Source organism: Oreochromis aureus, linkage group 14, assembly GCF_013358895.1.
Source record: "Oreochromis aureus strain Israel breed Guangdong linkage group 14, ZZ_aureus, whole genome shotgun sequence".
In the NCBI taxonomy this organism is placed as follows: Eukaryota; Metazoa; Chordata; class Actinopteri; order Cichliformes; family Cichlidae; genus Oreochromis; species Oreochromis aureus.
In genome coordinates this window covers 12,704,030-12,727,179 of record NC_052955.1, presented here as the reverse complement: position 1 = coordinate 12,727,179, position 23,150 = coordinate 12,704,030, and the positions used below count along the sequence as shown (strand labels likewise).

Here is a 23,150-nt window from a genome sequence, read left to right as displayed (position 1 = left end):
TACGCAGAACATGTTTTGAGATGCACAATCCATCACTGTTAACATTTCATCACCTTCGTTTTCTCACATTACGTATGTTGTTGATGGTAATTTAGTTGTGGGTGGGGATTCTTTTGAAATGTTGCTGTTGGTGTGTTCAGAGATGCGTCTGAGAATTTGTGGTCGTTGTGCAGGACTTTGTTATGTAAGAAACCTCTACACACACTTTATCCCTTTCAAGACATCTGCCTTTGATTTTCAAGTATCGTAACTTGTAGAGGTTCAAAGTTCATTGCTAGACTTGAAAGGCAGCAGCTGTGGAGCTTTTGATCATATCCCGTTTCCAGGAGATGGATGGCTGGCTACTAAATCAAACTTGACATAAGAAGTTTTTCTGTGTTTTATTTCATTTTATTTTGGGTAACTGCCTTTTTCCAAATGCTAATGGTGTTTTGAAACTCAACCGAGAAGCCAATATGGACAAATCTGTATTTAAAAAAACAACAAAAAACAAAACAAAACACAACACAACACAACACAACACAACACAACACAACACAACACAACAACAACAACAACAACAACAACAACAACAACAACAACAACAACCAGAAAATTGTAATTTAAAAACTGAGAAAACTCCATCTGTTGATGATCATGTGATGAGTGTAGTATAGCAGGAAACAAGTTCAATAAACTTTAAAATGAGCTCTGAGTTTAACTCTGAGATGAGTAACTCTTGAGCTTCCTGTTCCAGAACAGCTGATCAGAGTAAGTTAGATCTACTCTGAGTATGTTCACCATGAGCAGGAAAGAGAGCCATCATCAGTGGAGCTCCAGTACCATGAGTCACCATGGCAACGGGTAAATGAAGAGTAGAGCCTTCATCAGATCTGGTAGATTCCCATTAGATTGAGGAATATGAACATGTCATGTCAGAAGAGCCATTTTAATTAGCTTGGACAAACAAGATTTATTTTTATTTTTTTAATAATATGAAGCCATCATTGCATCATTACCCAACTTAAATTTTCACTAGATGAAGCTGGAATACTAACTGTACATTCTGGTCATGATTCAGTCAAAGTTTCAAAGTGCCGACAGCATTTAATAACTGAATTTAAGTCTATGAATGCATTTCAGCATCAAATGTTCAGAACTCGCTGTCTGTAGCTGCTTTGATAGCAACTTTGTGAATGAGGAAATGAATCTGAGTGTTCAGGTGCAGCTGGAAGGGAGGAGTCAGAGGGAGAGTTTGCTGAAGAAAACCTGCCAGCAAGCAGGTTAAGTTTGGTCTGTTACCATGGTTACTGACTTTGTTGAAAGTACCTGGAAGAGAAAAGTCTGCGTTTCCCTCATCACAGGGTTAACAAACTCTGAGTCTTTTCTTTAGCTGAACCTGGTTCCTGGAATAGAGCCCGGGTTTAAACATCACCAAACCATCTACAGACTTCGAGGCTTCAGGCCTTTGAAAGAAAACCCTGACTATTCTATTGTTTTGTTGGGTTTTTTTCTTTACTTCTCATTATGATATTAGAGTCCCAGTTATGCTCCCCTGGAGGGGACAGAAATGTGTCTGTATGTTATAGACTTCTTTGGAATATGAAAACCATGTGCAGTCTGTAGTTTGCAGAGTGCTGAAAACTGGCTCGGCTTTTCTGACCTGACAGTTGAGTTCCTGTGTGACAGTTCCTGTGGTTACTTTATGATCCTGTGAAGACCAGGCAACACATTCCTCCTCCTGACTGAACACTGAGTCAGTTCAGGACATATTAACACCTGATAGAAATCCACCTGCCCCTTCAGCACTCAGCTGTTCCATCAAATTCCTCCAGGTGAAACTAGAGGAAGCTTTAAGAGGGGGGAAAAACACTTTGCTTGCTATGTTGTCACCACAGTTCTGACCTCAAGGATCTTGATGGATGTTTATTTTTAAGCTCAGTGGGGGGTTTGGCTCTGAGCTGCACATCAGACCTTTTTATAACTACTTATAAAGGGAGGCATAGCCTCGGGTCTTCTGGCAGATCACCACAGGTTGTTCCAAGGACTCTGCTTCTAAGACGAAGGTGACCTGGTCTATCTGTGAGAGCTCCTAAGGTCTGTAAAAGTCTGCCAGCACTGAGGCTAGCCAGATCAGTAGCATCCTTCAAAGCACACCTCAAACCAGACTTGTACAGGAAAGCATTTTTTACAAGCTGCATTAAAGTTATTCTCTTTATTGCTGTCTGTGAGTTCTCAGTCATCCAGGTCTGTCAAAAGAATTTGCTGCCTGGACTTTGAGTTGCTTAGTTTCACACCTCAGATCCGAGAAGCTTCTTCAGTTCTAAGGTCAAATCCTTAGAACAGCCACACCTCAAACCAGACTTGGCTCATGATTAGAGGATCACCAGGGGTCCTTTGTCCCTTTTTGGGGAAACCCACTGCATTAAATTGGGACTTCGGCCATTTGATTGAACTGTTCTCGGGATGAGAGGTTGCGCTTCAAGTCAAAGAAGTCCAGCTGCTGCAAATCTCTTTATTGCTGTTCTTACCTTGGCTGTCTCCTTGCTGCTGAATTTTTATTTCCATTGTCTTTGTTTCTTTTGATCTCCTCCTTTTATTTCTTCTTTTTTCTTTTTTTTAAATTCTGTTTTGCGAGGAACTCTGCAATTGATGTAAATGCAGTGAAAATGTATCCCCGATGTCTCAATTAAATTCAATGTCTTTTAAACTCTTATCTTGAATCATGCAAACTGTCAGCAGTGTTTCTATTTTTAATGCCCAGATGCTTTAATTAGGAATCATAAGTATAAGGATAATCGAGTGGTTATTCATTTATAACATGACATCATTTAAAAAAAAATCTAGTTACTGGAAATGCGCGCAGGGTTTTTCCTGCTGCATTCCAAGTGTTACCGCCCTGATGGTTATTTGATTTGTATGACGCTTTGTGCAATACTTAATCTGGATGAAATGAAATCTGTACCCATGAGACTCCTCCACTGGCCAATGTGGGCTGATACTGATTGAGAGGGAGCTTATGGAAGTCTGAATCTCTTGCCGCTGCTGTGAAACGTGTCGTGGGGGGTTGAATAAGCCGAGAATAAAGCCTGCATGAACTAGGGGAGGGGGAGCGCTGGGAGATATGCAAGAGGGGCCCAGATGTATGGTTCGACTATAAACTGCACAGGGCCGGTGAGCAGCGACAGCCAAACAGATGTGACTTTTACTGAGCATATGACTGGAGGAGGAAACGGGTTAATGGATAGATATAAAGTGTCACCATGTAACCAAATACTGTAGAGCTAAATGTAGCTCAGGTAACGAGCAGAAAGTGGAAGAACATCCTTTCCCTCAGGAAACTGGAACCAGTGCTGTTGTGGCAGGTCATTGTTTGCGTCAGAGCCCACAGCGGTACCATACTGGAGTTGTCAGATAAGAAAATATGGTGGTTGTCAGGCTACATGGTTGTATGTGTGCTCACATTAACAGTTTGCATCTGTGTTCACAGGCCTTGTTGTTGCCAGTCAGATGTATGTTTTACAAGGCACACCAGACTCAGGATATCAATGTGATTTATGAGTCTCCTTGCCGGCTGTGTGCAGTACAATGGCCCAAAAATAGCTTTACAAAACCCTGACAAACGCAGATTGTCTCAACTTTAGGGGAACTAATTGTGTACAGTGGCATTTTTAGATGTGTTTAGAGATAAATTTGAGATCTAAGTGGACTCTCAATCGCTGAGTGGTATAGAGGTCCCTGACTCTGAGCATAAAGTCTGAAATTCAGGAGAAAAATTCCAGGATGTGACAGCCCTGGCCCAGGCAATCAGTTTACGGGTTTCCCTTATGTGACCGTTAATAGCATATTTACCTCAAACTCAGCTTGCGAAGTTGCACTCCATGTTGACCTCCTTTCGTGCCAACGACTGTCTTCACATCTCCTCTACTCACTTCAAGCCAAAACGTGTTTGTTGAGCTGCAAGTATGTTAGCAGAAATCACAGAGTGACATGTAAATGTTGTTATGATACTTCAAGTGCACCTTTATGTTTACATGTAATTTGAGGTTTCCTGTGTGATCAAACATGGCATGCATTTAGTTTATCCTCTCCATAAATTTGGCCAAATATGCAAGCACCGGGGAGGATAAATGCACTGCTTGGGCCAACCACCCACCTGAATGTGTTATTAGCTGGACTGGAGTCTAAGGTGTTTGGAACCCTTATTATGCACAAAACGCTGATAATGTGTCTGAAATGCTCCCTTCAAATTTCCATAAATATTAATGTGTTGTGTTGTGATTGGATCGCGGATTGAGCTTTGGCTCCGGAAGCCTTCCCAGAGCTTGAGGAGGAGGAGTGGTGGTGGGAGTTAAACGTGAGGTCAAACAGAGGTCACAACAGGGAAGCTGTCTAAGCCCAACACCCCCACACCCCACCCCACCTCAACTCCACCAGCACTCCAGGAAACTGGGGTGCCAGAGAGGCAGTAATGTGGAGCCTTATGGGAAGAATTAATGCATGGCTGCTCTGGGTCTATTTGCCGAGTGCAGCTAATTGAGCAGTAAGCGTTAAGAGCACATGCGTTGGCACATGCTGTTTGTGCTGAAAATCTTCTTCTAATGTGTGTTTTGTCTGGTTATTAATATGGAATGGCTGATTTAATGAGCCCATACAACGTTGCTTCTGTGTTTTCGTGACTTTATTTGAATCATTCTATACTGTATTGGATTAGTTCTGAGAGCGTACATGCTGAATTACAGTGAAACTAACTCAAATCTCAAAATGCACCAAGCTTCCCAAGTCATGAGGTAGCCAATCGCTGCAAGAGCATAACGCCCCTGTTTTTTGAGAGGGTCACACTAAGGTAACCGATAGAGCTGGTCCAGCTGGTCCAGAGCCAGACCGGCTTTATATCATCTCTGTGTGTCTGTGAGACCCTGCAGGCCTCGGCTTGATGAAATGCAGGCTGAGGGCAGTTAACTGTAAGCTAAAACTACCTGAGAAATCATGTCATGGTGTTCATACAATGAGTTTCTGTCATCCTGTGTGGGGGCAAATCATTACGGCACACTTGAGCTGCACTTTCAGCTGAATTTAATGATTAACCTGCAAGGAATAGTCGCTACCATTTCAGCTACTTGCATACAGTAGAAAGGTGGTGCAGAAATATGAGGATATGGTCTGCTTAGACTATCTTGTTGTAAATCTTTCCCCTTAATTGGAAGCTGTATTAAGTGCTACGCAAGAAAAATCTTTACTATATAAAACAGTCACTTTAACATAAGTGCTCGTAGGCGTGCCTGTGTGCGTGCTATCCCTTCTTTGTAAAGCTGTCATTTCTGTCTTTTATAACAAAGCAGGAGTGTGAAAGAGTGTGATACCTAATCAGCACTCTTCAAAAATGAATTCCTTAAATCATGTGATGATCTCACATCAGCGCCTAGGTGACTGTTGTTAATTTGATTCTCTTTGGATGACATCTTTTAAAAAAAATGTGCCTTTTTGCGTGTGGTTAGTTTAGCACAGATTGGTGACTAAAGCCAAGGATGCAATTTACATTTTTTCCACATTAGTGTGAACACGGCAGGCACGTGTGCCTGTGTATGTGTGTTTGTTAGGCTTGTGTTTTGTTGTAATGAAGAAGGGATGCAGAGCAGTAAAGAACGGAACTGGCAGGGGAGGCAGGCGGGTCGGTCTAAACACCAGTGGGAGGGAAGAATGCACCCCCTGCAGCCCTGACCTTTGACCTCGCAGAATGTAGGCCTCAGGGGCGATCCCACTCCTGGGGAGAGACAATGCTGCAGATACCTATTGAGCCTGGCTTTTTACTCCTTTACAATGCCCCCCACCCCTTGCTTTTTTCCCCCTCCTATTGTGTTCTTTACTACATAAAAACTTCTCACCACGCAAGGTCCACGTTTGGATTTGGAGCCTGTATTCAGGGCTTTTGTGCCTCCACATGAGGCTTGAAGGAGGGAGAAAAGAAAAAACGCCTCCCCCTCTCTCACTTACTCATGTCTTTTTCTTTTTCTTTTTTTTTTTTCACTTCCTTTTTTTTTTGCTGGTTTATTTTCCCCAAAAGCAGTCTGACATTCTGGCACCTGTTTTCCTCACAAAACCGCTTATTTATCACTGAATTATTAACCAAGAGCCCACAAAGTGTCTGCCACTTGGTGACATGTCCTGACTTCATGGTGGGGAAGGGAGGGCTGGTTGCTGTGGCAACAAGGAGGGCCTTTATCAAGAAGGGGGGTAATTTAGCCAGTGTCTCCCATCTGCGTTGTGGAGGATCCACGAATGAAATGGTTGGGCCGGAAAATGTTACAGGATTAGTAAAATGGACAAGAGCAGGAACATTTTTGCATTGAAGAGGCATGATGTGATGCTTTCAGCGCTGCAATTTTTGGGAGAAGTGCATTTGCTCATCACAATGGCTGTGAAATATGAGGACGATGAGCTCTGTAATGAGCACAGTGGAGCAGCCTGGAGAGAGTGACCTGTACTTTTTGTATTTCAGAAATATAGATGACACCCAAGGGAGGAGAGGGGGGGTATAATATGGTAGAAAATGGAAAAGCTGGGTAATAACTTTTTAAAATTTGTGCAAGAATGAGTTGCAGTAAACCCCTAAAAATGAAATCAGGGTTCTTTTTAGGATGTTTTATGTTGAACAAAACGATACACACATGCGAAACAACATGAAGCTGAGGAGTATTAAGAGATCCGTCATCACACAGAGAAAGGGCAGCAGCTGTCACAGGGTTTTAAATGTGCATCTCCCATCAGGGGAGCCGCAGCACTGAAGAGTCTCGACTGGGTAAAGCGATAGTCAGGTCAGAGGCACACAGATGGAAGCTCTGAGTAACACACGTTAGCGGGTGTAGTGAGGGGCTGAAGTATGGCTAAGAAGTGGGAGGGGAGGGCTTTCTTTGTAGCCCTAAAGAGCAGCAACAGCGTTTTGAAGTGGATACAGGCAGTTGCTGAGAGCCTCAGGAGCAGATTGAGCAAAGGCGGGGTGCAGCATGGAGGAATGTAAGCCAGAGCCGGCTGCAGGGGCCCCAGCCAAAAGGGAATCGCAGTGTTGTAGGAGCTGAGGGAGCAAGCAGGAGAAGCTTGTTTCTCATCTGTCTTCAACCTGAGGACTGAGAACGGGAGAAAAAATGCTGTGTTTTAGATTCTAACCTGCAAGCTGCCTTCAAAACTGACACATGATGAATGACCTGTTGATGCTGCAGTGTACAAACATGTTAGTTTGAATCCATTTAGTGATGACGTTATACATGTTGCACGGGTCATGGCTTGATTTCTAAAAAATAAAAAAAGCTCACATAGAGAGTTCAGTTCAGTCCAGCCTGGTTTCTCCTGCGGGCCTTAACAGTAAATCTTTATGGTTGGAGATCACACCTCCCGCATGCACTTCCAATAAAACGGTCCCAGTTAAAGACAAATGGTTTTGTGGAACATGCCTTAAGGGCCGTGATCTGTCCATCAGATAACCTCCTGAACAAATGGCTTTACGCACTAAACAATAACGATTAGTGGAAGGCCATCGATCACTTGAGTCTTATCCGTTCATTGAACAAATGTATTTATTTTATTTTGAAAAAGCCGGGATTGTAAAACTGTATACAGAGGAAATTATACAGTTTCATTTTACTGTTAATTGTGTGGAAAGGATTGTTTTTCACTTTTTCCCAGCAATAAATCATGCCACTAAATTCCCTGTGAGATGAGTCAAGCGCCTATAAGGGGTTTTTAGCCTGACAATGAACACCACTGAGAATTCCTAAGTAGGTTCAATTAAATTCACTAAATCTACATTTTAGCTTCGACCTTTTTCTGTTTTCACACGTTATCAATTTGATTATCCCCATTTGTCCCTCATAATACTCAAAGATGAAGGACTGAGCTGCTATCAACATCACAGCATGATATCTCTTATGTCTTCTGTTGTAAAGGGCTGTCTTTCCTTTGTAGTGGCACAGTTGTAATAAAGCAGCAATGGGAGCGTCTGGCAGACGCCTCAGGCCAGACCGGTCCAGTGAAAGCAGATCTGTGAGGAGATGGAGCTCAGATAATCAGAGATGAATTGGGAATGTTGACCAGAGAAATTTCTTCCACTCTAGTTCTCTCAGCAGAGTGACACTCTCCCCTCCATAGCCACTGTTAAGAGGCCCAGCAGTTACTGACTGAGGCCAGATTTCAGCACAGGACAGGACAGGAGTTTTAAAGGGGGACGAAGTCAAAACTAAAGCAGATGTGTGTGGATTTTAGAAGCCAGAGCTTTGAGGGTCCTCCACCTAAGCTAACCTCTTTAAGTGCAGAAAGTTGCCATAAAGTGCAACAGTGCAAAGCAGCATGAAAGCGATCGCCACGCATGACATTTAACACGGAAATGTGGATCTCATGGGATTGGGTTTGTTTCACTGCTTCCTTTTTTCTTTTTCCCTTTTTTTTTGATTCTTTTTCACTCAGTCTAGTATGGATACAGGAAGATAAATTAATGCAGTCAATGATCCCATCAAATAACTTCTAAAAAGGATCAGGATTTTCTTTGATCAGGAAGATTTCCGACCCTGGAATATTCATGCACAAATGCCCCCCCACCCCCACCTCAGTGGGCTGATTCGCTCTTTCTCTGGATGTGAATCCGCAGCCATGCGTGATCCAATTAGTATGATGAGCACAGAGTGTAGAGCGGGGCTAATGTTTGCATGTCCAGGAGAGTAAATGGATTCTTAGAATGGATTTCCAACTCCCTTGAGTCTTAGCGGTTTGTGGCCTCTCTGCAGGAACTATTGGCATAGTTAAACCACTGTGTAACTATATGGCCAATCCTCCTGCTTGGCTCTATCGTTATCCAGTCTGTTGATATGGATAATGAATAGTGGCCCCCTTAGACAAAACTAGAAATGGTGGCATCCAATTTTGATGCCATTCAGGCTACACACATTTTACCTTATAATTGGCCCCTGCTATACTGTTTGTTTTAGATTATGTATGTCTGCAGCAAGAGTCTGTTTAAAATCATACAGCTAAGTATGCGAAGTAGTAATGTGTATTTTAATGATTGGTTACCCTGCTGGATATTTCTTAAATCATTATGAGTCAGATTGGAATGAATAGTAGCTTACAATCAAACACCGACACACAGGAAGTGGTTACAGGTTTATTCCCTTCCATTCACCGTACTGTAAAAACGCTAGTCGCACTCTTGATATCATTTGGAAACCGTCTGGAGGAAAAAAGACACGATGAAGAGTGACAACAATAAATTGGAAATGAAGATAAACACAGCCACTGTAACCCCCCATTATTTTTTTAAGATCCATTTTTAAGCACATTTTAAGGCGCTGTGCTTGGACGACAGGGTTAAATGCTAACCTTACCAGGACTGCAAGGTGCATCCATAAAAAGTATTATGTAGTATTTCAGCATAGTCTAGAATGGGGACAGCAAAATGAATGTAGGTAGAAAACTCGGGAAGCAGATGGCTAAGCAACATAAAAATAAAATGCCTGATTTTAATTAATCAAAACTGGAGTACAGACTTCTTGGATGGTGTGCTAATAAAATTAACTACATAGCAAGCCATGTCTGTGTCATAGCTGTATTAAAATTCATCTTAGAAAACAGTTCAGGTGCAGTTCAGTCAACTGAGTTGGTAGACTGCTCGTATTTAGCCACTTGTGTCTGTCAGATTTAACTCTTAAAGTTTTACATCTTAAGTTATTTGTTACAGTGTTAAATTGGTCTGTTATCCTACTTTTTCCCGTCATTGTTACACGAGTCTGTGGGGATTCACTTGCATTTGGAGCCAGCCTCAGGTGACCGGATGAGGACCTGCAATTTTTGGGCTCTAATAGGCAGCTGACTAACAAAATAATTTCTCATTTTAATCTTGCCAAGACAATAAACAAGTGTTCTTCTCTCTTTTCTTCAAAGTGAAACATAAGGACGCTTTTGTTGAACATCAGATTAAATAAAACCGGACAAGATAGGGGGGGAAAGTGTTCCTAACACCAGGGTGAAGCTATTTCCTCAGGAGGAAAGGGAACATGTTCCCGTTTTTACAACCTGTCATGTCAGCTTGTGCATTTACTGTCTGAGCTATAATGGATAGTTTGTACCTCTGCACAATGAAACTGTGTTTTTTGGGGGGGGTGAAAATAGATCACTGAGGCATATGATCCTCATGTTTTCTATTCATGAGGATAAAAGAGGCTAGAGCAGTTGCTACAAAAGCCAAAATCTTGTAGAAAGATTAAAGTGGATGACAAGAAAAGCTCAACACACGGCTGTGATATCCATGATTCCCACTTTTCTGTCAAGGTGCTAAAATTGGGCTGAGTTCTGCTTGTTTGTTTGACTCAGGTGTGCGCATCCTTTGCCGTTACAAGGTTATTCTTCCATCCTAACAGCCTGTTCATGTTGAGGACAGATCTAATCTCTTGAAAGATTTAACATCCTGGGCTACTCTGATCTGCGGCCAAATCATCAGAAAGATTCAAGGATGCTGTGGATTGGTGGGAATACAAAAAGGAGGGTTTGGTTTTGTGTCTGAGGCTGCTGGACAAATTTCAGAGCCTTGCCAGTCAGTCCATAGCTTCTTTCTTTACTTCAGCAAAAAGTATCCTCACACTTCAGGAATCTTAACATGATCTCAGAGGATGCACGTGAATCTGTCATGTGTTGGTCTGTGTGATCATCTAGATGATGGATTGGAGAGACACACAAGACAAATATTTACTGCTGAACTCTTAAAGTTGTGAAGCATTCAGAGTAAGGTGGCCTTATCGCCAAAGCCAGTGAGAGACTGTTGTCCAACAACAGCTTATTTCAATACTGAAAACACTGTTTCCAAGTGGATGTTGAGATCTTTCTTTGTACTCTGCTGCTGCTGCCCACCTCAGTGCAGCTACCTCTGCACCACTCTAAATCTTCTTCTCTCATCTCTCTGTTCTTTGGCTAAATCTGGCTCTCAAGTTGACATTATCAGTCTGAGTGACAGCAGCAGAGCGAAATGGCTGTGCAGAAGCAGCAGTGTGCTGCTAGCTTTCGGAGACAGTCACACTTAATGCCTCTAACCCCATCAATTTGTGAGCAGAGATTGAGTTTCCAGAAGAGCATGAAGTGTGTGGTAAAGCTGTTGACTGTGGCAGACACTGAAGTTTGCTTTTGAGGGAATTCCAGACCGACATAGTTGAGAGGCTCCGGGTCGTCTTGTCCAGCGAACAAACCGTCTGACCTCTGTCGTAGGAAGGTCGTGCGGTTGACCTCTGCTGTTAAACGTGTCATCGCACATTTGCGAACAAGGGGGCATGAAAAAACAATCGCACGTATGATCAGTCTCTCAACCAAACTATCATAATAAATCGGCGCTGCAAAGAGCATACTGACCTGCTAGAGAAAAGTACTCTGCGGTAGCTGCTGATTGAAGTAACAGGCACAAGACTTCTTGGCTTGGAGTGTATTAACACCAACAGCAGCTAAAACAAAACTCTTCAACAACATAAAAAATAGAAATATAGTGTTGGATCTCCTAAGCAGGTCGATTTGTCACTGTATGGTCAGACCCTGCAATCTGATGACCCCAATAATCAGATGAACCCCTATAAGCAAGCACTTGGTGACAGTGGGAAGGAAAAAATCCCTTTTAACAGGAAGAAACCGCTCACAGAACCAGGTTCAGAAAGGGACCGCCATCTGCCACGACTGGTTGGTGGTGTAAGAAGGGAGACAGAACAGGCTGTGGAGGAGAGCCAGAGATTAATAATAACCAATGATTAAATGCACAGAGAGAGGTTAGTGAAGAAGAAATACTGCATCGAGGGAAGTCCCCGGCAGTCTAGGCCTATTACAACGTACATAAGGGAGAATTCAGGGTAATCTGATCCAGTTTTATCAAAAAGGAAAGTTTTAAACCTAGTCTTAAAAGTAGGATGGGGGCTTGATTATTCCAGACCTTGTATGTGAGGGGAAAAAATATCAATATCCTTGCGATTCCATTGCATGTTTACGTCTACACCTAGCAAGCATTGTCTGAGTGTCTTTTGCACTTTGCACATTGTTTTTACTCGACTGCAGTGCCTCTCGGTGAGGTGTCACTGCTGTACGAACAGTGACGATAAAACCAAAGTGCAGTGAAGTCACTGTTTTCACAAAGAGTGCAACAAAAGGTTTTCATCAGCCTGGAGCTCAACAGTAAGCAAACTCCAGGCTTACCGCACTGAGCGGTGCTCATTTCATTTGACTGTTTAGAAGTGTTTAGCTTTGTGCAGCAGGAAATAATTTATGACAGCAAGCAAAGTATGTGTTTATATCTCAAAGATGAACTCACTGCTCTAGTTTGACTATATTTCTTTAAAAAAAACCTAGATACATGATTTCCAGCAAAGGTGTTTTGTTATATTTTGACCTTGAAGACGCAGTGTGTGTTTATTAAAAATATTTTATAATATGTATTTTCTTTTTCCGTTCTGTATTTAAATTTTTCAAGCCGGTTTCAGGTTTTCAAGCAAAGGGAACCTTTTCCTCTTCTGTAGATGCTGAAGCAGCAGCGCTGCACAGGGATGATTGCTGCTCTTTATAAGACAGGGCTATTTTCCATTCACAGCGTAGGACTCTTCCTCTGATATGGAAAGTGAGCCTCAGAAAATGCTTGATCTGCTCTTTGATGTTAAGGACTATGCTGATCTCTGAACTCGATGAATAGCGTCAGTTCACGCACAGATCTCTGGCTGTAAAGGGTCTTATCTGGCTTTATGAGATGGTTAATATCATCCTGGCATATAGGAAAGTATTATGATTTCATTTATGGCCAATGAACGTTCATAAAAGCCTACAAAAGTATGAGTCGCTTATGTTGCACACTTCCATTTACTGTTATTCATGATGCAGCAGGGACAGCACATCTGTGCTAGTTCACCTCAGGCTGCCTGCACTCTTCTACTATTTTCATTCTGCTTTTGTAGTCCATAGGGTTTCTTTTAAATGACAGGGGAGGTATTTATGCTAAAATAAATAAAATACATCAACATTTGTTTTCACTGTAGTATTCCAGGTGCACACATTGCATCATTAAACACATAGTTTTAGACCGTTTTGTGCTGCCTTTCCAGCTTGGAAATGGAATTAAATACAAATCTGTTCCCTAAAGTGTTATCAATCCACATTTTCCAACCACTCCTTATCTTTTTTTCTGCTTTCAGATGAAGCTGTGGAACAAGTATAAGGTAACCAGTATCCCATCTTTGGTGTTTGTGGACGCCTCCACGGGGAAGATCGTGTGTCGAAACGGTCTGCTGGTGGTCAGAGATGACCCCAAAGGTGAGCTCAAGCATCTAGAGCTACAAACACACACACAGGCCACAATATTAGTAAAACCATGTCGCTGATTTATTTTTATTTCCTAACCTCAAGCTCTGAGGTTAGGAAACCCTAACCCTAACCCCAGTTCAACCCTAGAAATATGACTGTTTAATGAGGTAATGGGAAGACGTTTTGAGGGTCAAAAGGACAAACATCATAGATCAGTTTCTCGCACAGTTTGTCTGTCATAGCTTATAGCGCTGAATTCTTGGTGGGTAGCAATCATCAGTCACTCATGGCTGAGAGTAATAAGCAAGCGGCATAACTCATTGAGAATTGCATGCTGCCTTCACACCAGTCTTCTTCTCTACTGTAACACTTGTCACTTCCAAATGTATCTCATGACAGCAGCAGCAGCTAGGCTGTAAAATTCCCCCTGTGGCAAAAGGGTATGAATGAGCAACTTGCAAAGGAAACTTCAAGATAAGAAGATGTTAAATTTCTATCTACATGTGAAGAAAAACTTCTCAAATCTGTATTTATGGTGTTATTAGAAATGTTGGATGCTAGACTTAAAGATGGCAACCCTTTCAGTCTTGTTAAAACTGCCCAGCTGGCATCTTCCTGTTTCTTTCCCACACACAGATGAGATAAAATATAGTAACCAAACACCTTCTTGGGCCTTACAAAAGGTTGCTGTATCAAATTCGATACAGAAATTTCAAAAATAATTTCATCTGAGGTTTTATGAAGGCTCTAGAGATGCTCTCTTTCTTTTTTTGTTTTAATGATTGTTTTGTGTTCAGTGTGCACAAGCTGAACACGGAGCTCCTAACAACCTGGTTTAGCCACTACATCAGAATAGTTTCACAGGCCAGCGCTGTTCAAGCTTGGATTTGTTCCAGTGCTGCACACTGCACGTGGGCACTGTTCATACCCTCCTACTGAGCTCATGAGATTTAACCCAAGGATGACAAAAAAACCACTCCTTGCCTGTTAGTGCATCTTTTCCAGTGTTAAAAACCATAGGTATAAAAGTCATAAGATGAATAATTTCTCTTTATTTGTTGCATATTGGACAGTTTCTCTTTTTATAATGGTAACAGTAGGATGATTTCATGCTGGAACACCTTTTTAAAAAAATATATGATTATTATTATGATCATCATTATTAAGACACTAACATAAACAGATCAATAATGATTTACCATCACACCAGCAACTACTTTAGAACCACCAGGAAACTGGCAAGCACGTCTTTGGACAGGTTCGAACTTTCTTGCTGCGAGGTGATCGACGCACCCATTGTGCTGTTATACTGGCTAACTCATCAAATCACACCTGCAGGTTTGTTAGTTAATGTCCTACCCTCTTCTAGTTTAGTCCGTGGTAAATGGACTATAATTTATATAGCTTCTTTTTTTGTCTTTTTTTTCCCTTTAAACTCACCTAGCAAGCAAAGCACTTTTTACACTCCAAGCTGCATCCACAGGCACAAACTACTATTCAAGACCCTCTTTAAATCCTTAGCCCGGGTAAACAACAAGACTTCAACCACAGGTGAGAACTGGGTAACCAGTGAGGAGTATAAGGGGTCCATCCAAGAGATTTGACTGAAATAAATACTACACAAATAGTATGACTTCTGAACTTGCTGTGTCCACTGGCAAGGTGAGATGTGTAAGATCACGCCAGCCTTGAGATCTGTCAGTGTTTTTAGGCTCTCGGAAACTACTGGTAACAAGGGAGGGGAAAAAAAAGTGTATTCGACAAGTGGTTGCCGAGGTGTTGCTGCCAGCTGCTAAGTGAAATTGGTTGCAATTAAGGTGCTATACCAAAAATACATATTTGCCGCCTGCTTTTTTTATTTGTCAGTTTGCTTGGAAGACAGTGACTCATCTGCAAACTACTAATATCACACAATTTTTCCATTGCACTTTTTTACACTTTTGCTATCACTCACCATTGAAAACTACAGGTGACCAAAGCAATCACAAGGATTTTTTTTTTTTTTCCTCTCGTGACCCCATTGTGTCATGGTTCACACCAATCATATGTTGTGTTTGGTTTTGTTGTCTCTTCTGCAGTGTAATCTTTTTAATTCAAATTTATGTCACATGCTTCCTGTAAATAATTATTTATTATCTGTACGTAAACCACAGCCAAGCATAACAATTTGAGATATTTATCTATTTATTTATTTTACTTCTGTTTTCACTCAGTTTTCTATCTGATAATTGAAAATTATCATTTTGTAAATTCTTAGTTTTATGAGCAATAATGTAATCGTATAAAAATAATAATTTTGCAATGGTGAACCATCTGAATTCATATATTACAGCTGTTCCAGCTAAAAATATCCAGCCTGCCACATTGTGTTCACACCATAAATAAGTCATTTAAGTTAACCAAAATGTAATGAGTGCAGTAACTAAGGTCAGACCCACATTAACTTGCACACAACACACACCTCAAATTCCTGGTGAGGATTTACTGTGGATATATTGCACAGTCCCATCATTCAGCATTTGTCTGAAGCATTTTGCAATAACCCCCCCCCATTTGAGTTAATGCCGCTATAATTATGGTGCTGTGTGAATATTATAGCGTGTCCATGTCTCACACTCTCGTCTTCGAAACCTATAATTTCTGCACTTTGAAGTGGAGATGGAGAATTAACAAGAGTGGGCTTGCATTCCTTTCCTGTATTGAGGGCGTCCATCTGTGGTTGAGACAATCTCAATATTTTAAAACGCTGCCTCTTCAAAGCCTGTTAGGTCAGCTTTAAAAAATGGTGTCGTGTCATGTGAGAGGAAGAATAGCAGCCATGTGAGGACTGTGACAGATTTCACTGTCTGTCTAATGAAAGCTAGTCCAGGCCTGCAGTGATATTTCCACAGTTCATTAACTAGATGTGAGCTGAGAAGATATTAAATTGGTGGCTTCAGTAGCAAAGAGAGCCACCAGCACTTCAGGAACCCAAGTTTTGCATCTCTTTGAAATAAAAGGCTGTGCTCTTTTTTTTTTTTTTTTTTTTTTTTTTTTTTTTTAAACATCACATTTTAAAATTTGATGTATTAGGCTGTGGACGGTTCCTAATGTGACAAATCAATTCTGGTGCAACAGCCATGGCTGGGAGAGGTAAAGGGCAGCAAAAAGTTCGCCGTACACTGACAGTCGGAGGGGCGGGTGAACAATTTGGGACCCCACTGCCTTTCACTGTCGATGAAAGGCCTGACTTGAGTGGTGGCAGACTAGCCCTGCAGCGTAAAGATGGAGTGCACTTTTACAATCAGGACAATGAAAGGCCGCGCCAGCGCAGTGCAGACGTGTCGTTCCTGCCTAATGAAGCCCCGGACAATAGCGCTCACATAAAGAGTCCATTATGAACCAGCCATACAAGCTTTTATTTATGATTACACCCCCCCTTTAATTCAGCTGTACCAAATGCATCTCCAGAGCTCGCCGGGAACAATGAAAACACCTTGAAAAGGAAATGAAAAGTGTGAAAGAGAGCAGGAGGGAAGTATTTCTGACAGCCTTCATTTGCTTAAGAGGTTCGACATTTCTTTTTCTTTAAGTGTGTGTGTGTGTGTGTGTGTGTGTGTGTGTGTGTGTGTGTGTGTGTGTGTGTGTGTGTGTGTGTGTGTGTGTGTGTGTGTGTGTGTGTGTGTGTGTGTGTGTGTGTGTGTGTGTGTGTGTGTGTATATTTTCAAAGCAGAAAACACAAAACAGTCCTTTAAAAATATATTTAAATGACAACTGTGTGTGGTGGTTTGACATGTGACACCCTTAACGGACACAGAAAAGGTGTCTCTGGGTCTTCTGCTGAGCTGAAGCGTGACTCTTGAGTCCACATTTCAGTATCTAAGCAGCTGTTAGATGGATTACTGTGATGTTTTGTAAATATTCATGATTCCCAGACATGAAATCCTAACAGTGTCACTGTGAGTTATAGTAGTTTTAAGTGTGAGTTAAAGCTTTGTGCAACAGTGGACAATTTGTCATGTTATTAATAATGAATGCAGCCAAATACCTATGAAAACACAGCGTCATCATCTTCTGTTGCACTTGTTCCACTGGTATGGAACAAAATACTGGCATTTAGCTCAAATCAGTGCCACGCAGCACCTCTTAGAGCCGCTAGCATGGCAATAATCTCTTGTTTTCCTTCCCATGTTTCCCCTTTCTTTGCCCCCTCTGCTTTCCTACCCTCTCTCAGGCCTGGAGTTCCCCTGGGGCCCAAAGCCATTTGCGGAGGTGGTGGCAGGACCTCTGCTCAGGAACAACAGACAGACAACAGACAGCAGCTCTCTGGAGGGACACTATGTGGGAGTGTATTTCTCAGCACACTGGGTGAGTGGAGAGAAGACAAAGAGGACCCCATCTTTTTTTTCTTTTTTTTTTTTTCCTATTCAGGGCTCCTGACTCTGTGAACACATTGAGACATCAGAGAAAAAAGAGCGACAGCAGCACAGCAGAGCAGGAAGAGGCAGAAACAGATAAGAGAGAGGAGCGAGACTCCATTGTGTTTGACTGTTTACATTACAGCGCTTGACTATCTCCATCAGTCATTCACCACCAACTGTGGATCAGTCACCACACCCCAAAGACGTCACACCGTTGTTTCTTTTCTTTGCTGCCGCTGCCGATAGCCAGCGAAGGTCATGACTCACGATGCGTGGAAGGCGTTAAATCATCGCTGTGCTGTTCCTGATGAGATGCAGCGCGAGCTGCCGAGGCCAGTCGGCGCAGCAGCTGCCAGAGCCGTAGCCTCAGATACCGGCTGCTCAGAATGGTGACGCCTGAATGCTGGCGCAAACCCCAAAGCCATATAAAACTGAAAGGACAAGTCACAAAAAGCAATTACAGGAGTTTATTTGCGGTGTTTTACACCACGGTCCCCTGGTTACTCGTGTAAATCTATCTGCTACTAAAGCAGTCTCACAAAAACAAAATGCCAGCACTTTGCCTTGGCATCCTGATAGTATATTTTCTTTACTTTATTTCCCTCCCTCATGTCGGAGGGACCTAAATGGCCCATGGCAGAGAGACATGCAGCGTGACCTACATTTTGCTGCATACTTACTTTTTCCTCTTGTAGTGGGAGAAAACTTTAGTGTTATCACAGTAGTACTAAAACAAGCTTGTGTAATGAGCAATGAACACACTTATACAGTGTTTATATCTGTAAGGTATAAGGGAAGATCGCAGTTGAATACTTTGTGCTTTTAAACAGGAAGAGGAGATGAGCCTTAAGACATATGATATGTAATTAAGTCTTGCAAAAATACCTCAACATATTTACAGCGAAGGAAACTGAAGCAGCTATGGCATTAATCTATATTTACAGGGAATGTGCTTACTGTGAGTATGTTAAAGATTTACTCACTGTGACACAAGAAATAAATCTGGCATTTTTGAAAGATTATTTTGGGGCATTTTTGCCATTATTAGACAGGACAGTGGGGAAAGCAGGAGAGTGGTGCAGACACAGCAAAGGCTCCAGGCTGGAGTCGAACTTGGGCCAGTGCATTCGGCCTTTTTGTGGAAAAGGGTCGCCTTTGTCCGTTTTGATACAACAGCATCACACAGTTGCTGCAGATTTGTTGCCTGGACAGCCATGATTGTACCGCACGCAACTGGATTAAGATTTGGTGACTGTGGAGGCTTTAAGCTCACTGTATGGTACTCTAATTTTCATGTTCAAGAAACAAGTTTGAGATGTTATGATTTGCGACGATTATTCTGCAGCCATCGTAAAATGGGTATATTGTGATCATAAAGGGATGATTACGGTCAGCAATAATACTCAGGTAGGCTGTGGATTTTAAATGATGCGTAGTGTGGCAAGAAAATATCCCCCACACCATTACACCACCGGCAGCCTGAATCATTGATGCAAGGCAGGATGGATCCATGCTTTGCTGATTTGTTTTGTTTTTAATGCCAAATTCTGACCATACCATCTGAATATTGTAGCAGAATTGGAAACTTGTCAGACCAGGCAACATTTTTCCAATATTCTGCTGTCAAATTTTGGTCAGCCTGTATCAATTGTAAATTTCCTGTTCTTAGCTGACAGAAGTGGCACCCAGTGGGAATTTCTGCTGCTGTAGTCCATCTGCTTCAAAGTTTATATCTGTTGTGCTTTCAGAGATGTTCTTCTGCATACCGTTTTTATAACCAGCGGTTATTTGAGTGAACTGTTGCCTTCCTATCAGTTGAAAGCAATCTGGCCATTCTCCTCTGACCTTTGACATCAACAAGGCGTTTGCGGGAAAGTCCCAGCAGATCAGCAGTTTCTAAAATATTCAGGCCAGCCTATCTGGCACCGACAACCATGCCATATTCAAAGTCACCTCTCTTCCCCATTCTGATGCTCAGTTTGAATTTCAGGAGGTTGTCTTAAGCATGTTTACATTCCTAAATGCACAAAGCTGCTGCCATGTGATTGTATGATTTGATATTTGTGTTACTGAGAAGTTAAACAGGTGTACTTGGTGAAGAGGCCGATGAGTGTATATGTATGTGTATTTTGGTACTTTTTGTCCTTGTGCTTCTCTTAGCTGAAGCAGTCTGCATTCATTAATTGAATTACTTATCGTTCATGGGCTAATCAGTATTTAAATAAGCACAGTCTGAGAGAAGAGAAGAAAATCTGTTGTCTCTGAAATCATTTTAACCTCAGTTTCACTCCATGCAAACATGTGACATGCATTTTGTAACTCTTCAAATTGTCTGATTTCAATATTACGTTTCTATTTTATTATATATTCACAGCAGAGAAAACAAAGAAAATACAGATACGAAGTAAACAGCATGGGAAAGAGGCTGGAAGTTGAGACTAGTCTGTTTTGCTTCCCACTGTCATGGTGCTCTGATGTCATCATAATGCCAGCCATACCACCGCTCCCCCTTGCCTGGATAGCGTTGGCGCTCTAAGCACACACAGTAGAGCAAATACTTTCTTAAGCTCAAGTATTCCTCAGGATTAACGTTTTAAACGGCCTGGATACAAAACAAGAAAGAATTACTGGTTTGTGGAAAGGTGTTTGGTGACGGAGAGGAAAATAGTTTTGGGGAAAAACCCTGGGAAATGAGCACCTTATTACACTTGTGACTGTGTATAGTAGATGTTCACTCGTTCGCTCTCTCTCAGTGCCCACCGTGCCGCAGTTTGACTCGTGTGTTGGTGGAATCGTATCGGACCGTCAAAGAGTCGGGCCAGAAGTTTGAGATAGTGTTCGTCAGCGCCGACAGGTGAGCGCCACTGCACCTGCCTTTTGCCTGTTAAGAACCCAGCTGGGTCCCTGCTTACCTGTTGTTATTAAAACCAAGAAATCAGCAACTGTTGTCTTCCTGTTCGGTTCTCCCCTCCAACCCGCTCAGGTCAGAGGAGTCCTTTAAGCAGTACTTCAGCGAGATGCCATGGTTGGCAGTGCCTTATTCAGATGAGGCTCGGCGATCGCGGCTCAACAGACTCTACGGAATACAAGGTATTTCAACAGCTGCATCACCGTTATCGCTGAATATGCATGTTTTTGCTGGCCTGTTTTACTATTTATCCATTGCTTTGTTGAGAGGTGCAGCCAACCGCATCACTGCACAAAAGGCAGAAAAGCATCCATCATCTACCTGTGATGAGAGGCTGATGCTAGTGATAGTATTGGTTAGTTACACTGTTTTTATTGGCAGATGTAAACAGCAGGAAGAAAATAGTTCTTCCTCAAATAACTTCCTTATTAATTTATTCAGTTTTGGGACTTTGAGCGCTACAAGTTGCATCACATTCAAGAGAAGGCCAATTTCTTCAAAATCTAGCAAATAACAGTACAGGTCAGAAGAAAAATATGTATATCTGATTCATGAGTACAATGTGCCTTTTAAGATAAGAGCAGAAAGTGGATGAATCTATTTTTTTTTTCTCTCTGCCAAACTTGGTTATGTCAGACACTGGCACAAAGGCTTGACAGCTCTTTGTGCTAGGCGGGCAAAACAGCAACACAGATCGCCCTGCAGCCTGAGGAATGTGGGCTGGTTATCCAGTTTACCGTCTCACTGCAGAAGTGCCGTGCTTTCCTCCCGCATGTGTGAGTGGATGACTGTGGATGAAGTTAGCGAGAACTGGCCGTCGGCCTGTCCTGCAAAGAATTTGAGGAATGTGTAGAGGACGAGTTAACACTGCCCTCCCCCTACACTCAAACCCCTGCAGTTTCTGATTTCCCCCACCTCAGTTGACTTCAGTCCACATGTGCAGACAGGAATTTACTGATTGCTGCTTGCTTGCCTGATTTGTGTCTGTTTCTGATAAGGGAATTGTATTCACAGTGTGGGTGGCTTGTAAAAGCACTATCAGAGGGGTAACGGACAAAGCTGGAGGGAGGTGAGAATCCCCAAAAAGTAGGTTTTTAAAAAAAAAATCTCACTGTAAAAGGAAAAAGAGTGAGTCATGATGCGATAATTAAAGGAAATGACCCATACCACCTCCCAGGCTTTTGCCCATTTCCTCCCCTCCTATGTTTCTCTTCCTTTCATCATCATCATCTTTCTCCATTCCAGGTATTCCCACGTTGATTCTGTTGGACACGGAGGGTCACATGATCACGCGACAGGGCCGGGTGGAGGTGTTGAACGACCCAGAGTGCCGGCTCTTTCCCTGGCACCCTCGCCCCGTGCTCGAGCTCAGCGAATCGAACGCCGTGCAGCTCCACGAAGGGCCCTGCCTCGTCCTGTTTGTGGGTGAGAGGCTGAGGCTTTATAATTCGGCGCAGCTCCACATGGGGCTCTGTCTGAATGAAGTGGCATTTATTTAGAGCATATTGAATGTCAGACTCTGCGGAAAATTCTTCCAGTGTCGAAAGGTCCCAGAGGGAAATGCTGTGGGAAATGCTTCATGTAGTATTTACTGTATCCATCTATTTATATGCTAATACGGGAATGCTAATGCAAAAAAGAAAAGAATTTTTCCAGTGAATGGCACTAAATGATTTAGACATTAAGGTGCAGAGAGGAAACAGACATGGAAAAGAATTTGAGAGTGCAAAGTGATGACCCTCAAAATATGAGACCACCCTGGTGTCTCCTGAGGTCAAACCAAATTGCATAACAAGACTGAGGACCATCTGTACATGTAGTTTCTTTCATCTCTTCACTCATCTGTCCTCCAGTTGCCTGTCCTTGCAGCCACTACTTTCACTCATCTGTTCGTTTTTCCTCTCCCATGTGGCTTCTTCATGCTTTTAACACAGCTCTTTCTCTTTCCTGGTTAATGCAGATGCTGAGGAGGAAGGTGAATTGGAGCCAGCCAAGGAGCTGATTCAACCAATAGCGGAAAAGCTCATGGCCAAGTACAAAGCGAAGGAGGAGGAGACGCCGCTGCTGTTCTTTGTGGCTGGAGAGGTGAGATAAGCCGACAGAGTGAAATACCATTTCACACAAAACTGGCATAAGCTGGGGTTTGTTTTTTGGGGGTTTGAACAACCTGCTCTACCTGAGCTGTGCTTCGGGATGATTTAGTCTTTGAATGTACAGCCCAGACAATCTCGTGTTTTTGGTTTCTTTTTGTTTTGGTTTGGGGGTTTCTTGAAGCAGATACAGACATGATAGTGAAAATGCCAGTGCAATAACACAGCGACGTGCATAAACAAACATTTCCAAACATTTTTGATTTGTTTTTAAGGAGGTGGAGACACGTTAGACAAAAACAGACTCTCAGGAAATACCAGTATTCTATCCAGAGGAGGATTTGACCTATTTTTGTCACGTTGTCTTTGACCACATCTAGCAGATACTTTCTCACTTTGGCCCTTCTGCAGTCTCTACCCACTACTGTGGGGAAACATCTGGCTCTGCTGCTGCTGCTCGGTGTTCACCAC

The 23,150-nt window shown here is 42.4% G+C and overlaps 1 protein-coding gene across 1 annotated transcript in view; it reads left to right on the top strand.

Moving 5' to 3' along the window:
* Positions 1-23,150, top strand: part of nxn (nucleoredoxin) — a 67,846-nt gene that overhangs the window by 37,215 nt on the left and 7,481 nt on the right. Inside the window, exons 2-7 of the mRNA XM_031731676.2 lie at positions 13,173-13,290; positions 17,495-17,628; positions 20,435-20,535; positions 20,665-20,771; positions 21,835-22,014; positions 22,550-22,674. Of these exons, the coding sequence (XP_031587536.1) occupies positions 13,173-13,290; positions 17,495-17,628; positions 20,435-20,535; positions 20,665-20,771; positions 21,835-22,014; positions 22,550-22,674 (765 nt within the window). The remainder of the gene's footprint in view (positions 1-13,172; positions 13,291-17,494; positions 17,629-20,434; positions 20,536-20,664; positions 20,772-21,834; positions 22,015-22,549; positions 22,675-23,150) is intronic.